The 16,983-nt window shown below is 39.0% G+C and overlaps 1 protein-coding gene across 6 annotated transcripts in view; it reads left to right on the top strand.

Annotated features, from left to right (window-relative positions):
- The window catches only part of LOC124403083 (microtubule cross-linking factor 1), a 61,164-nt gene extending 44,507 nt beyond the window's left edge, over positions 1-16,657 (top strand). For 3 of the 6 annotated variants that reach the window (XM_046876669.1, XM_046876667.1, XM_046876666.1), the window contains 9 exons: positions 556-768; positions 1,106-1,267; positions 4,309-4,476; positions 5,851-6,111; positions 6,617-6,780; positions 6,995-7,112; positions 7,201-7,277; positions 8,182-9,697; positions 14,672-16,657. In XM_046876669.1, coding sequence (XP_046732625.1) covers positions 556-768; positions 1,106-1,267; positions 4,309-4,476; positions 5,851-6,111; positions 6,617-6,780; positions 6,995-7,112; positions 7,201-7,277; positions 8,182-9,697; positions 14,672-14,899 — 2,907 coding nt within the window. In that variant the 3' untranslated portion in view covers positions 14,900-16,657. Of the gene's footprint in view, positions 1-555; positions 769-1,105; positions 1,268-4,308; positions 4,477-5,850; positions 6,112-6,616; positions 6,781-6,994; positions 7,113-7,200; positions 7,278-8,181; positions 9,698-10,937; positions 11,221-14,671 lie in introns of all 6 variants that reach the window. The other 3 variants (XR_006928830.1, XR_006928831.1, XM_046876668.1) reach the window with 3 other exon arrangements.
- The last annotated feature ends 326 nt before the right edge of the window (positions 16,658-16,983 follow it).

The raw sequence follows: 16,983 nt of genomic DNA, 5'->3' as shown, positions 1-16,983 counted from the left end.
AGATAAAGCATGCTAAAATAAGTAGAAAATGTAATACTAATTGTAAAACACACACACACACTTTTACACACATCTGTATTATCGAAATGGCGTCTAACAAATGTAAGTAAATGTTTCTATTTATTTTATTTAATCAATTTAATTTTTCCCAATTTAATTGATTACTCAATTGAATCAATATATTCAAAAATGTGTTGCATTTTTTTAATTTTTACAATAAAGATTATTTAAATTTTGCATTTCTTACGGCTTCTCGTTACCGAACTGTGAATAAAACCCGAGGTACATACCAAACCGTGAATCTTGTGTACTGTCACTCATATAAGATGGCGAGATACAATTACTACCTCAAGGTAGACTGTTTTCCTATAATAGCATGTTCTGAAGTGTAAATTCACTTTGGCAATGTGTTTATAATTAGGGATGTGTTTATAAATGCAGTAAACTAAATCAAATTGAAATGTTATTTGTCACACACATTCATACAGAGTACGACATGCAGTGAAATGCTTTTGACGACTCTCCAACATTTAAAGGGGATTTCTGTCCCTATAGGAAGAAGAGCTGAGGCATCTGGAGGCACGTCGAGGTCTGGAGCTGCAGGGTCTACAGTCACATGAGCCTGCGTGGCCACAGGAAAGAGCTTCACTGCAACAGGAAGTGCGCCTGTTCCGTCAGAACGCCATCATCGTCTACATGAAGCTGCGCTGGATCCTCATGCACTGGCGGCTCGGGCGCAGGACAGACGCAGATGAGGAGGGAGCCGAGGTCAGGCTGAATAAGGAAATAGCATTTGTATCGAAGATTAAATAACAGTTCATGGGAAAATCCTGTAAGCTCATGGAAAGTAAATCAATGAAGTTGTTTATCTGGAATGCTGGAAGAATTAATTACGCTGCACAGCGTAATGCGATTTACTGTATACTGCCAGGATGCGGAGCACAAAAACAGATCACGATCATTAATCTATGAAATAATCCCAACATCATTAATTCAACAATAAATCATTGAAATTTGTAATTTTCCTATTAACAGTTTTTTGGTGTTTCAGCTATTATAAGGTAAATCATGATATTGTACAAATCTTGTCACTCTGCTTGTTCAGTACGAACGATTGGAAAGCATCCCAGAGGCTGGTAGGGCAAGGGAACATGGTGAGGAAGACACCGAGCAGGAGGACAAAGTGTGTCCCCCAGCTATGTGGGGAGACATCCTTGACCCTGGATCACTTATGCTGTCCCCAGATAAACTCCACTATCAGAAGCAGGTACGGTTGGACAAGCAAAGATGAATTTACAGAACAGATTGGATGAACCTCAACACTGTGTTGTTAATTGACTTTAATTGAAATTTGAAATGTCATGCTGGAACAGTTTTGGGTGTGAAAAGACAATTTAAGGCTATGCTATTGCATCCAAAGACATCCTACACAATATAAAGGTGTATTATTATACATGTACAATTACCTAATGTGATTTAAGTATAAATTATACTTAAAATTAGTTGCAAAGTGTAACATAAAAAGGGGGTGGATTATAAATAACTATTACAGTATCTCACAAAAGTGAGTACACCCCTCACATTTCAGCAACTATTTTAGTATCTCTACTTAAGGGACAATACTAAAGAAAAGAAACTTGGATATATTTTAAAGTAGTCAATGCACAGCTTGTATAGCAGTATAGATTTACTGTCCTCTGAAAATAACTCAGGTGCTCAATAGTGCTCAGGTCTGGAGACATCCTTGGCCGCTCCATCACCTTCACCCTCACCCTCACCATCAGCTTCCTCAGCAAGGCAGTTGACCTCTTTGTGGTGTGTTTGGGATGGTTTTCATGATGGTTTTTCCCAGTGTCTGAAAGAAGCACACATGCTGGACACCTTCTGAGCCAAACAAGCATATCTTTGTCTCATCAGACCACAGGACGTGGTTTTAGTAATTCATGCAACCTGAACAGGTTCACTTCAGCAAACCCTTTGTGTGTTTTCTTGTAAACCAGCTTCAAAAAAGGCTTCCTTCTGTGAAGATGGCCACGCAAACCAACTTTTTGCAGTGTGTGGCATACAGTCTGAGGACCTTCCACTTCTACAACCTCTAAAGCAATGCTGCAGCACTCATGCGTCTGTATTTTTTAATCCAGCTTCTGCACCCGGCGCACAGCACGAGGACTCAACTTCTTTGATACCCCTTGTGAGAAAAGTTTAGAGTGGAATCCGTCTTGGAAAAACTCTGTATGACCTCAGCCACTGTACTGTAACTCAGTTTCAGGGTGTTACTGATCTTCTTGTAGCCTCTGCATCTTTATGGAGAGAAACAATCCTAATTCTCAAGTCCTCAGAGAGTCTTTGCCATGAGGTGCCATGTTGAACATCCAGTGATCGGTATGAGAGAATTGTATTAAAGCTCCAAATCTGAACTGCTCTAATACAAGATACACACATTTGTATGGTCCTGACAAGCAAATAAAAACAAGAACACTTAGGGTGTACTCACTTTTGTTGCCAGCTATTTTGACAATAATGGCTGTATGCTGAGTTATTTTCAGAGGACAGAAAATCTATACTGCTACACAAACTGCACATTGACTACTCTAAAATATATCCAAATTCATATAGTATTGTTCTTTGAGAAGAGATACTGAAATGTTTTCTCAAATGTGAGATACTGCATATATACATACACAAGCATATAGTATATTCATATATTCATCTATACATCAATCATCTTTTTTCTTATAGCAACAAAATCAGATTGTACAGTATACAGTACAGTACAGTATACAGTACAGTGTAAGCTTTGCCTTCACATTGTATTTTATTCGCTATTTTGGCACTCGGAGCGCGTGGAAGCGAATAGTTAATGGACTGAGTCCGAGCTATCTGTGTGGGATTAGAGCAGTGTTAATTAAAACCTTAGGAGACGTACAGTTAGAAATTGTTTTCTGCATAATCTCCAGCACGTTCTCTGGCTTTGGACACCTTCACGCAGAGTAGTAAAGCACACCGTTTATTCAGTGATTCACCAATTAGTAGTCATTTCTATTCCATTCCATTCCATTGGCTTTATGTGGTTTACCTGAGTGCAGATACATAAATATATTTTTTTTTTATTCTGTAGCAAAACATTTTTAACAGATCAATTTATACTACAGGTCTATGTTTTCCATAAGCACATGCACAGGCACGGTTTCATGTCCGCATTTACATTTATGGCATTTAGCAGACGCTCTTATCCATTCATTTAGCAGGCGATGGTTAAGAGCCTTGATCAAGGGCCCAGCAGTGGCTGTGGAATGCTCGGATTTAAACTCATGAGCTTCTGGTCAGAAGTCCAACATCTTACCCACTGAGCTACCACTTTCTTTCTGCACCTGGATCATGCTTAATTATAATGGGCACTTATATTGCTTTCCTTTTGCCTGGCACTCTTTGTCTCTCAGTTAATCTTCTTCGGTTGCTATCATTCTCGCAGTTATGTTTATTTCGTGTTTTAGTTTTTGTGCCTTTGTATTTCTACCCTTGCGCTTGGATCCACGTGCGCCTCTATAGCATGACACGTGTGAAGAAACTGGACTGCATTATAATGTAATAGTAATAAAACAAAAAGCACAACAGCAAAAAAAGCACATTTTTCCAATGTTCTGAAATACTGAAAGACTTTCAACTTTCAAATACTTTCAAAGGAGCAAGTTTGTAAGCTCTTGTTGTAAATACAGTTAATAGGGTGAGGCAGCAAGCAACATTATTGCCAAAATCATAATCCGGCCCGCAAAAATATATTTTTTTATATTATACGCGATTCTATAAAATAAAATAAAAAACGCACATGCGGCAGATTTGATAAGAGGAGAGCTGGTTTTGGGGCTTTTTTTTGTGTTGTTTGGTTGCGAAAGAAAACGAAAAATGTCTCTTTCCAAACCAAAAAGGAAAGTGGATGACGAACACAGACAGTTTCAAGAAAGATGGACATTGCAGTATTTTTTGTGGAGTTTAATAGAAATGCTACCTGTCTGATATGCAAAGAAAAAGGAATATAATCTCAAGCATCGTTATTCATTCTTTATTATCATTCTTGTTTTGCTTAAATGTTAAAATAGCCCTCCAATGAGATGTCAATCACAACAATGGCCCTCAGCCAATTGAGTTTGAGACCCCGGCCGTGGAGGTTTGCACATTTTCGCCTTTGCTTTTTTCTAGATTTCTTTCAGGTTTTCTTTAGGCTTCCCAAAATCATGATTAACTGCGCATGCCTACTCAGGGTACCTACAGTTATGCTGTTTTTCATCTTCTCTTCGCTTTTTCTTTCAGGTGGGTGACAGTAGACAGGTTCTTCATGCCCTACGTTCTCTGTTGGAGGAGTTGAGGGCGGAGCTACGGGAGGAGGCTCAAAGATGCTGTCAGTTGCAGCAGACTCTGGCCAATGAGAAAGCAGCATGGGAGATACAGCGTGCTGAGATGAAGAGCCGCATAGCACAGGTGCTGACACACCCAAACATGATGACGTACATCAAGATTCAGAACACACACACACACACACACACACACACACAGATATAAATAATTGTACGAAACATGTTGAGATGTAAAATAGAAGTACACACAAAATATGTATGAGCCACATATGTGAGTTAAGGTCTGTCTTAGTTTATCAGAAAGTATATAGGATATTTTCATGTAAGTCATATAAATCTTTATATGAGCCTTGAGATGATAACCGTATGGGAGTAAGGTGTCAAATTCAACTACTTACCACCTATATTTAATTCTTAAAATCCTCTGGTCGGTAGGAGTAAATGAAAACTAATGGATAGTTGGTAGTATTTAAAAGGCTTTGCTCAAAAAAGTCAAAAAAACTTTTGAACACAATGGAACTTTTGGGCATTTTGTGTTTTTTGGTTTGTTTTGTGTTTATTTTGAAAAACCACATTCATATTATATACAATGCAATAAGTTTTGCATAATTATTGTTTCTGGTTTTTTTTTTTTTTGTCAGACATCTGTTCCTTCTACGTATTTACCATTTAAAAAAAAAAGACAGATTCAGCCTTTTTATAGCACTCTAGCTTCCTAATAACACACACTCAAGAATCCAGACTTAGTGTAGCCAGTGGGTGACTGAGATGAGCCCTACAAGTTAGTGACATCATAAAATAAAGCTCAAGAGCCGATTCGCTTTGCAGAGATAAGCACAAATAAGAACTCAGTTAATGACATGTTTAGATTTGTATTGAAGCGTCTACAATGAGTAGAAGGGTATAAAGGGTATAATGAGAAATTCAAAATGTCATGCAGGGCTCAGGTTTTGTGATTTTACTAAAATAAAAGTGCTTGTTCAAATTGATTTTGTTTTTATAAGTTTTAATAATGATTTATTAGTGATTGTTATGATTTAGTTATTCATCTTTACATTAAATTAAGCATACGCAGTCAATTAGCAAACAAAACAAGTTACTTTACTGATGTGAAGTTGCCATTAATCCCATTCTGTTAAACACGTGGCCATTTTCTGGCTAGGAAATTGGATTGCTAGGATTGTCTCACATTGTCTGTATTGTTTTGTATAGTCCAAGCTGAATGTATAGTTTTTATTTATGTCTGTACTTTGAGAGTAACTAACAGCTGGAACCAAATTCCTTGTGTGTGTCAACACACTTGGCCAATAAACCTGATTCTGATTCTGATTCTGAAAGCGCTAACTAAGGTTTTTAACTGGATTAATGGACAGAGGACCAAAAACTAAATAAAATCAGAACCTAATTATTTGATGAAAAGATTAAAAAAGATTAAAAGATGAAAAAGCTTACTGTTTTCACGTTTGTGTCTGTTTCTTCACCTCTACCCTTATATCAGCTGGAGGAGTCAAAAGGAGCAGCGCTAGTAGGGGGAACGGACACTTTGTGGCAGGAGAGAGAGAGGGAGCAGGAAAGGGAGCGTGAGGAGCAGAAGAGGCTTCTGGCCGATAGCCATGGTGTGGCTCTGGAGCTGCGCTGGAAGCTGCGACATGGCGAGCGGCGATGGACCAGGGAGAGGAACGAACTGCTGGAGAGCTTTGAGAGGGAGAGACAGGAGCGGGACCGCAATGTACAAGACCTATGGCGCAAGATGGAGAAGGTCGGTAGTCAGGGCCACACTGGTTCGTGAGCTAAAAGTATGCAGATATAATCAGCACAGGCACATACCTTACCCAGATTTGAAGGCTAAAAACATAAGAAACACTAGAAATGTATACAGGAGAGTTCGATTTAAACTATTTAAGAACAGAAAATAGTAATGTATAAGCAGTGGTGGACAAATTACACAAAGATGTACTAAAATTTATCCAAAATTCATCAAGCAATTCCTCCCAAAGGTGTTCAGTAAGATTGAGATCAGATCTCTGTAGCAGGTTGCTTTAGGATTTTTCACTTCAACCCACGTACATCATATCTTGATGAAGTCGGCTTTGTGCACTGGGGCATTGTCATGTTAAAACAGGTCATTCTTCAGTGGTTCATATGAGTTCTTTGGGTATTTTTATGTTTTGTAACTCATTTCTGTAATGTAATTCAACACATATTTAAATTTGAAATTTGTACAAATTTCTTTTATTCCACCCCTCAACCCTGCTGTACTGTAGATGCAGCGGGAAATACCTCTCCGCCATTCTGAAGGAGGGACACCGCGTGTTTTTTCTCCTCAGGACAGTCCCTGTAAAGTCCCCAGATCACCACGCTCCACTCGTGGAGCTCCATGTGCGGTGTCCCGTTCCCATTCGGACTCGGAGGCCACCCTGGAAGAGAGGTACATGCGTTATTACATTTCCTCGATACATAACTATTGTATATTACACCTGTAGAAAATCAACAGTAGAAAAGAGAACTAAGAATAAGTATTCTCCCATCTGTGTGTATTGGTTTTGTGGAATTTATACCAGAGCATGTAAGTTATATGGAAATTAAGCTACTTCTTAACTTACTTAGTAACTTAAGTTACTTCTGTTGTTCTACACGAAAAGGGCACGGCCCAGTGAGAGCCTCTTCCTTGATGCTCTGTCTCTGGATCCACCCAATGAGGCTGAGGTTCCTCCTTCATCCAGGCTGGAAAGTGAGAAGAGGTTCCCCTGTCTCAATGAAGTAAGAAATGACTACAGAGCCTTGAAGGGGTGGATTGTTGATGAGCATTTTCTTGAGTGCACAATGTGTTTGTATGAATGTGTTGCAGGCACTAAATGAGATCTCAGAGCAAGCAGATCCAGTACTGTATCCAGAAGAGGAAATGACCAGTGGCAGCCTGCTCAGGTACTTGGAGAGTACTGTATGAATGAGTGTATTTGGTGTATATGTGCATGTGTGTTTATGCAAAATGTAAAAGTTACTTTGGGTTATTAAGGTTAGGGTTAGAATTAGTTGTTGGCTTAGCATTAATTAACTGTTAGTGATTATGACTATGAATCTGAGGGTCCTGTGGCTTACTGCTTCACCAAATCTTGAACTGACCCATTTCAGTAAAGGCTCTTTATGGCCCCAGATCTCTGGCTGGTGTAATCCACTAGTGTAATCCAATGTAGTTTTCTCCAGCTGTTGCTGATTTAATGTGTTTTGCATTCAGTGGTGCTTTACTGCTCACCGTTGTTCTAAAAAGTGATTATCTGTCAGTCTATCTTTCCTGTCAGTACTATTACATCGATCAGGCATAACATTATGACATTATAACATTATGACAGGTGACGTGAATAACACTGATTATGTCTTCATCATGGCACTTGTTAGTGGGTGGGATAAATTGGACAGCAAGTGAACAAGTGTCCTCAAAGTTGACGTGTTAGAAGCAGGAATAATGGGCAAGCGTAAGGATTTGATTGAGTTTGACAAGGGCCACACTGTGATGTCTAGATGACTGGGTCAGTGTATCTCAAAAAATTCAGCTCTTGTGGGCTGTTCCCAATCTGCAGTGGTCAGTATCTTTCAAAAGAGGTCAAAGTATGTAACAGTGAATCCAACAGATAAGCTACTGTACTTACATTGCTGAAGAAGTTAATGCTGTTAATGCTTAACAGGGCAGGACTGTTTTGGCAGCAAAAGGGGGACCAACACAATATAAGGCAGGTGGTCATAATGTGATGCCTGATTAGTGGCCATAAAAGTATGCCTGGTTGGTGTATTATTATGTTGTTATAATCTTAACTTGTAATATTCTCCACAGGGCAAAATCAGTCTGCTCTATGAGTGACTTCCAGCGATTGATGGATAGCTCACCCTTCCTGCCAGACAAGAGCAAGTCAGGTGAATGTGGACGGGATGAGGTGACTCCACCCTTATCTCCGGACGACCTCAAATATATCGAGGAGTTTAATAGCAAGGGTTGGGATCTCTCCAAATCCCCATTGTCCTCCTGCCCAATCCCTGGCCCTGTGCTGCCCCCACAGGTAGTGGAGGCATGGGTGGAACGGGCAGATACCCACAGACCTATCCCTTTGTCGTCAGACACATTTCAACCAGCCGCATGGTACTTGACCACAAGTGCCACACTAACTACCAATACCACAAGCAGCCTGGAGCACTGTCAGCGTCTGGCTGCAAGGGGCTCCCCAGTGCCTGACCACTTTGGTGTGCGTGTCCTCCATAGCCCCACTCGGGCAGAGAGGTTAAACCCAGGACCGTTAGATCAGGAGTATGCATTATCCAGAATAAACAAAGAAAATGAAGGGGAGGACATTTTTGGAGGAAGGTGGCCATGTGACTTTAGACATTTAGAAGGTGGTGAGCATGCAACTCTGTGTACTGCAATGGGATACACATCCTCGCTTGAGCTAGAGCTTTCTCGGAATCTCAGCGATGACATGAAGGAAGTGGCATTTTCAGTTCGGAATGCCATCCGCTCCAGTACAACAACCGGAACCAGTCCTGCCGACCAGCAAATGCGTGATGCAGCATGCCAGACCAATGGCTCAATGACACGTGGCACGCAAACCATACAGGGTGTAAATGTGGCACTGCAGACCATCACCAGCAGCCCTCGTCGCTGCCTCACTCCAGTTTCCTCTCCCTCGCGTAGCCTCAGGAAGGCACAGTACTCACCTGCCACGCAAGCCAAATTCGAACGGTCATGTTGTTCCCCAAAATATGGATCACCAAAGCTCCAGCGCAAGCCCTCCTGTACCAATACTGTGCCGGGAAAATCAGAACCCCCTGCCAGCTCACCCAGAGCACCAACGCCCACTTCTCAGTCTCTGAAGGGCAACAGTGAGTCAGCATGGGCACGTTCCACCACCACTCGAGACAGCCCTGTTCACACCACCATCAATGATGGCCTCTCCAGCCTATTCAACATCATTGACCATACCCCAGTAACTTTTGACACAGCACAGAAGTTCAACAAGTCACCCAGTCGCTCCAGGCCTAATGAAAGTGCGTCTGCAGGTGCTTCAGACCCTAAGGCAGTCAATTATGGCACACCGCAGGACCTCGCCAGGCCCCCCAGGGGTCGCTCGCCCAGCCCTATCCAGCTCATAGTGGAATTACAGGGTGAGAAGAACCCAGAAACAATTAGCATCAGGCAAGACTTGTCCGCTCCACCGGGTTATACAATAGCAGAGAATGCAGCACGGATACTGAATAAAAAAATGTTGGAGCAGGGCCTCAGGGAAGAGAAGAAACAAGGTTCAGCTACGGCAGCACAGAGCAAAACAGGAGAAGCAGACAAGCCTGGATGTATTGAGGTAACAGTGAAATGTTCTTAAACATACATTCTTAATTCATTTGTTCTATCCGTAATAATTACAACAACTTTAAGGCAACTGTGAGTTAGGAAATATTTTAGCACTCTAAGTGGAGAAAGCTAGTGTCTGGATTTGTCTTGTCATGCAGATGGTGCAGACTGAAAAAATTTAACTAATCACAACTGCATGTCTTTGTGTGCCACTGACTGGAAAGCATGAGACAGAGATGCTGTGCTGCAGCTTATTAATTAACAAAGTCTGCTGCTTATGGTTTTTTGCGACTGATTTATGCTCAGCTCCAAGCAGCTAATTTTGTAGCTACTGTTGGTGGTGATGGTAAAAAGACTGTCCATTTGGATGACAAACAGACTGAGTAAATATATAAAATGTCTGTCAACAATATTGTAGGCTAGCAGCAATTGTAATCCCAAGCCTTTACTAAGATCACACAAATGTACTATTTATGAATCGCCATTATAAGGCAGCCGGTAGAGAGAATTAATAACCGATAACCAATAGAGGGAAACACATTGCCTTGGTTTTAATGTGTTATTGGTGTAATCTATGTAATCAAGCAAAATAAACAAGAAAATCACAACAGTCTGTCAATGGGATATGGAAAAACTTGATCAATTTGCAGTGTGAGGTGGTTATATTTAGTGACAAAAAGCTAGCAGGTTTATCCTGAAAACATTAAAAATTTTGTTCCACATTTGCCACATTTAGCAAAACAGATAGCTTAGGTCAGGGGTCCCCAAACTATGGCCCTTGGGCCTAATACAGCCAGCCCCCTCATTTGGAATGGTAACTCTGAACAGTGGCAGAGACATATTTTGAAAATGTTAATTTTTAATATATGTTTTACTCATATCATATATGTATTTGTTAATAAAGGTTGGTTTTTAAACTAAAATTACCTTTAGTTAATAATAGAGGTCAAGGCAACAATAGTTGATTAGTGGAACTATAGGCTATCTGCAAAAAACTCCATATCGATAGTTTTTCCGGCTTCTGGTCTGATGTCATTACAAGAGTGGCCTCTAGAGGTGAATCACTGACTGCATTATGTATTATGTAATAATTACTGTATTATACTATTTGATAACGTCATCTTCTTTACTATCGTGAAAGGAAACACATACCATAGAATGTTGATACATAGATACAGTAAACACAGTATAGAGTTTATGAATACTGTGGTACACCATATACTCAGTATGTTTCTTCTCTGAATGGACAGTGAGGATGGTCATGCCAAAACCCCGCCTCACCCCTTTTACAGGTCCCACAGCAAGAGGAGTGGACTTCCTGTAGCCTGCAGTGATGTTTCTCATGGAACCTGATCAAACAGCCTGTTTTTTTTTTTTTGCCAACATCTCCTGTATACAGTATTTGTGAGATTGTATTTTTTGTGCTGATTAGTGTTTTGCCATGTCTCCCTCTCCGGACTGTCTCCAGAACCACACTGTCTTACTCACTGCTCCCTGGGGACTATAATGGCGCTCGCACGCCCGAGCCGTCCCGTAAGTTTCTCTTCTATGACGTTTACCCTCAGAGCGACCTCACCGTGTTGTGTCCAACTGTGTTTTATGGATCTGCATGCCACATCATTCTCACAAAGACAAGGTTTCGGCAGCCGGGAGCTGTGGGATATATGGTGTGCATTATTTTTGCCTCACTTTTAAAACATCATGGTGTAGGTGTGAGCATGCATATCATCGTCTGAATAATTATTTCCATCAGTTACTAAAAAAAGATTCATCCAAAAAGCTCGCAGCATATAGATTTTTTTTTGTGTATATATATATATATATATATATATATATATATATATATATATATATATATATATATATATATATATAAATATAATAAAGATTTCTTAATCTCATACACCATTTGAGATGCCATGAATGACACTCACACTGGCATTATACAATAGGATATACTGCTAGCTTTTTGGAGGTTGTGGATAATTCAAATGACCCCATTGTGTTTTTAGTAGGTTCTGCTATGCCTCTTGTGTGTACAATGTTGTACTCCTCCATATCTATGCTTTTTTCTTACCTCTTTTACAGTTCTTTCAGTGGAGGCCATATTAAGAGGCAAACTATGCCTACATAAATGACCTCCTTCGAAGACTACACACTAACAATTTCTGCTCTTTTCTTTTTTTGTTTTACCTGCTCTCCATGTTGTGTTAAATTGTTACACTGTGTCTATCATTGCTGCATGCAAATAGATGATTCGCTGCTGAAAAAATAACAGCTTAGACTAGCATGAAGTCAATACTGATCCAAGCTCGTTGACTAGCAATGGCTTTCTAGCTTTGCTGGTGCAGATAGCATGGTCGTGCTGGATTTTTTCAGGAGAATCATGTGTATCGTGTGTAGGCCATTTATAGCAAAGTAGACTGACTACTTGGTCTGCACCTCAAAAATGAACCCCTATCTCACAACATTAGTGAACCACCCTTGGGAGACTGCAATATCAGTATTAATAGGCTTTAGTGAACTCTAAATGTTCTGGTTTGCAAGTGCTGCATCTGTTCAATATCAAAATTCACAAGTCACAACCTGTGTAATATTTGGCTAATTAAGTGATTTCAAAGGCTTTTTTTAATTATTAATCTATAATAAATAATTGTTTAAATGCCCAAAACCTTATAAAAATACTCTCTTTAAATGATAGGAAGGCACAATTTGAAAATACTCTTGTCCTTAATATACTAGCTTGCTAGCTGCTAGCAAGTTAACTTGCTGATGTTGGAGCACACCATGAGGTGGATTCCATCATTCATGTAATTTACCCTCCAGAATTCATTAAATATTTATAACAAAAACTATTTTGTTTGTCACTTATGTAGCTAACTTAGACAAGTAAGTCTCTGTTTTCTAACTGTAGGTATAGCATGCATTTGTCACTGGTAGGTCACTGTTTAATCTGATGGTATATTAGCATTGTTTTTTTTTTAGCTGTTTATGTGTAGCAAAACCTTCCAAAAAAGACAATAACACTGAAACATTTTTTACTAACTTATGTTTCTTTAGCAAAGACTACCATCATACAATTGAAGCCTTATTAGAAAAGTGCTCCATCTACAGAACGCCATCTAGAATTATTGGCACATCCTTTTTTATACATATTTATTCAATTCAAATGTTTTTTATTTTTTATTTTTATAAGGACCACAGGTTTTCAGGAGAGTTTCAATATGGAGACTTGCTGCTTTTAGATTTAGTGTTCAATCGCACTGTTTTAATCCGTCCCTTGTGCTGATTGCACAACCTGATGCTCACGAGTCACGACAGAACAGATCAAGTGCAATTGTCCTGAAGTTAGCAAACAGTTTACAGTTTAAAAGCACTTTAATAAACTGTACCATTTTCACATGATGAGAATTATACAGTTTTTGCATACTGTGCTGATGTTTCGCCTTCATTCGTAACACCCGTGTGCTCGTGCATCACTGTGGTACTTCCATGCCGCACAAGCTCAGCTTTGCATTACTTGCAGGTTACAGTCTTCTTTGTTATGTTTAATATAAAATGCTCCCATGCCTTGGATGACTTGGGATGCACACTTTTTCTTGTTGCCAGTTGACTCTGTACCGTTCGGCATTTTGCTAGTGGCAGTGTTGCCGTCACGGAAAACCGTATCTTGAGCAGCCCAACTTTTGATAAAGGCATTCATTGACAACAAATTTTGTAATCGGTTATTATTTTATCCATTAGTTGTTGTAGCCCTCTTTTGGAAGACCACAAAATTTTAATGTGGGCACCTGCTCAATATGTTTCTAAAGAGCCTTGGTGAGTTATTTTTCTCAAGATCTTCTCAGGTAGGTTTTTTTGCAATGCATCCAAACAGCTCATTCTGAGTCTATTAAAAACTAGCTGTTGGTTCCAACTGTTTCAGTCGTGAAAATTTTGGCCATAGCTGCTAACTGCTAATCTTTTTTTCAGCTACTTTCTACAAATCTCTCAATGAAAGTTCTTCAAGTTTGTCAATCAATTTGGTGCACATATTTTTGAGGATGCTACATTTAAAATACTAGTTTTGTTTCAAAGATAAATAGTTTCTTCTCTTATTTGAGGGCATAATTTTAATATACTGTATGTTATTTTATAACATTTTTGGCCCCTTTTTTCCATTTTTGCCAATCTGATTCAGCCATCCGAGAGATAATTTGACTATTTAAAAATCAAAAGACATGGTTTCTAACAGATGTAGCACGTAACTCAAATTTCTTATAAAAATGTTACAGGAATTATATTATATATGTAATTATATAATTTTATTTGGTTGTGTGTCATCAGTCTCCCAAGTGTTTAATACTTATTAACACAGCGTCAGTCTCTTCTTGTGTAATGAAGTGATTTGCTTTGACACACTTTATCAGGTCAGATGTAGTGTTACTCTCTCTCTCTCTCTCTCTCTCTCTCTCTCTCTCTCTCTCTCTCTCTCTCAGACTGTTTATTTTTAGCAGAAGTAGTTTATGTTGTGTGTATTAGATTTCTCTATCCTTCATCTGAAACAAGGGCCCTGAAGAAATGTAATAATAACAGAGAGACACAACGAGACTATAGAGTACCAGACTGATTCTTCAGATGGAATGGGATTTTTTTTATGGGAAATTTCAGGGATGATTTGAATTATGATCCTATTTCTGTGGTTTGGTCATAGTAGTATTTTCATAGAGTAGATCCTTATATTATATTGGAGTTTTGATCAGGGCTGCACAATATTATATGGGGAACATAATGAGTTAAAGACGTGTCTGCATTACCACGATAAATTGTTTTTCAATTACAACAAACCACAATTTATCAAAAACGCCCACAGAAACCTCACAGTATCTACAATCTAATTTGCACATCAAATTATATTAAAATTACAGAAACCAAGAGAGGCTTTAACTATGGATTAATTTTTCCTCAAATAAATCCTTTAAATTTATGTGTTTCCTTCCTGAAGGACCTTCCCCGATCGCCTGTGGCCCCGCCCCTGGACTCCTGTTTCCTGCGCCCGGCGCGTCCTGCCAATCGCCGCCCTCCCTCTCGCTGGGCCGCGCGATCTCCTTCTACTTCACCCAACTACAGAGACCACACAGAAAAGTTCCTTTTCCCTTCACCCCTCAGATCTGCTCAAACGATCCCAGAGCCAGAGGAGTCCTGTCAGGAACTACCTCAGCACACAGTCTGAGGAGATCCTGCACCAGCCAAGCCTGCTCACTGCTCAATCCTCTCCTCTTTTCTTTTTCAATACTCTTCTATCCATCTTCACCTCTTTTGCAATTGCCTCTAGACTTCCGGATTGTTCTCTTCAGATCTGTCCGGTTATCATGTGTCCTTCTCATCTCCTTGCCTGTCATATTTTTTTCTGTTTTCTTCCCATCTCCTGTTCAATCTATTCTTCCTCTCTGTTTTTTCTTTTCAAGCCCTCTTCTATCATTTCATCTTCACTTCCTGTTCTTTGTGTTTTCTCTTAATTATTTCTCTCATAATTTCTGCTAATCTTATTTGTCCTTCAGTATTTGCTTTTCTCTCTCCTACCTTCCTTCTCTACTTAATATCCTCTCATCTAGATTATTTACTTTTGCCCTCCACCTCTTTTTCTTTGCTCCTCACATTCTTGTTTTTGCTTTGCTCCTTCTTGTCTTTTCATCTTTTCTGTTCATCGTGTTTTCCTTATCATCTTTACATTTTTTTATATATATAAAAATATATTCTCTGCACATTCTCCTCTTCCTTGTCATTATCTCCTCTCATACTCTACTTCTCCTCCACTAACTCATATTCACCCCTATTTTGTTTTCTCCTTCACTTTCTCTTTTGTTACCGTACTCCTCCGTTCCTCCCCTTTTTTGCCTTCCCATCTTCCGCCTCTCCTCTTTTCTCCTCTTCCGTCTTTTTTTCTCCTTAAATCCAGCCTGACCACACAAGCACCACCAGAGTGTTGAAACATTCTAGCCCTTCACGCCCTTCACATCCTCGGGGATGAGAGAAGGACGCCGTTCCTCGAGCACCAGCCGACAAGCAACAACCTTCTAGTACTTTCTGTGAGAATTCAAGGACCTCGAATGTACTGAAGCAAAACAACACAACCTACTCCATCAGAGGTGCCTAAACTAAACACACTTGATATCTCAATGGTCCCATATACATGTGTCTCTGTGTATATGCAATACGTAAAAATTTATATGTGTTGTTTTTTGTTTTTTTTATATTCTGGGGAAAAAAAACGGATAAATGAATTTGTCTCAATGTTTACATGTTGAATTCAAATTTTATTTTCGTTTAATTTTCTGGGTTTTGTTTAATTTTGCTTGTGGCTTCACTTTATTTAAATATCCACAAAAAGACGTTTTATTTATTTTATATACTGGGGAAATAAAAAAAAAAAAAGCGACAGAAGAACAGAAATCCGTGTCAGGGAACTATGAAACATGATGTCAACCACACTGACGTGTTTATTTACGCCAAATTTAAAGCTGAATGTTTCAATGCACCACAAAGGGAAGGTCACTGGCAACTGATTATCCTTATGCATATTTTCCTGCATAATTTGATCTGCATGCCTTTTGAACCATAGCACTTTAGTGCATGATATTAAATACGCTGTTGTACCTTGTGCTATATCTCTATAAGACAGCCCTATATACAAACTCTCTCTCACACACACACACACACACACACACACTTAGAAACGACTGTCCACGGTGTGTAATTTTGTTACCATCAAATTTACACAGGTTAGACCACTTTTTAAGTCGCTTATTGTACCTATTGCCCTGTCTTTGTATAGCTGTTAATATATTTACATTCTTTTCTTTAATTTAAAGGATAAAAATGGGATTGTAAAAATCTATATATATGATGAATGTTTTAAATTATAAGTTATTGTCTGAAGTCTTATGAAATTAAGTCTGTTTAATTGGTAATAAAAATGAATGTTTATTTACAAAAATTGTGACATTACCTGACTGGATTCACTGTTCTGTTGTAAAGAGAGAATGTAAAAATGTATAGAAAATGATCACAAAGAGAGAGAGAGAGAGAGAGAGAGAGAGAGAGAGAATATCATTTACATATACAGAGCACAAATTCATAAACTATAGCAAATTATTTTCACTGGTTATGTTTCTATATACGTTGTGTTAAGAGTTATATATGTTATATAGCAAGCTTATTATAGTTAATGAAAACTACCACAAAAACTAAATCTATTAATGCTAAAGTTTGTTGTTCAAATAAATAGGGACGTTTCCAAAAATCCAAAAACTAGAC

Source organism: Silurus meridionalis, chromosome 20 (assembly GCF_014805685.1).
Source record: "Silurus meridionalis isolate SWU-2019-XX chromosome 20, ASM1480568v1, whole genome shotgun sequence".
Lineage (NCBI taxonomy): Eukaryota > Metazoa > Chordata > Actinopteri > Siluriformes > Siluridae > Silurus > Silurus meridionalis.
The sequence above is the reverse complement of the archived record's forward strand: the minus strand, read 5'-3'. Positions and strand labels throughout refer to the sequence as shown.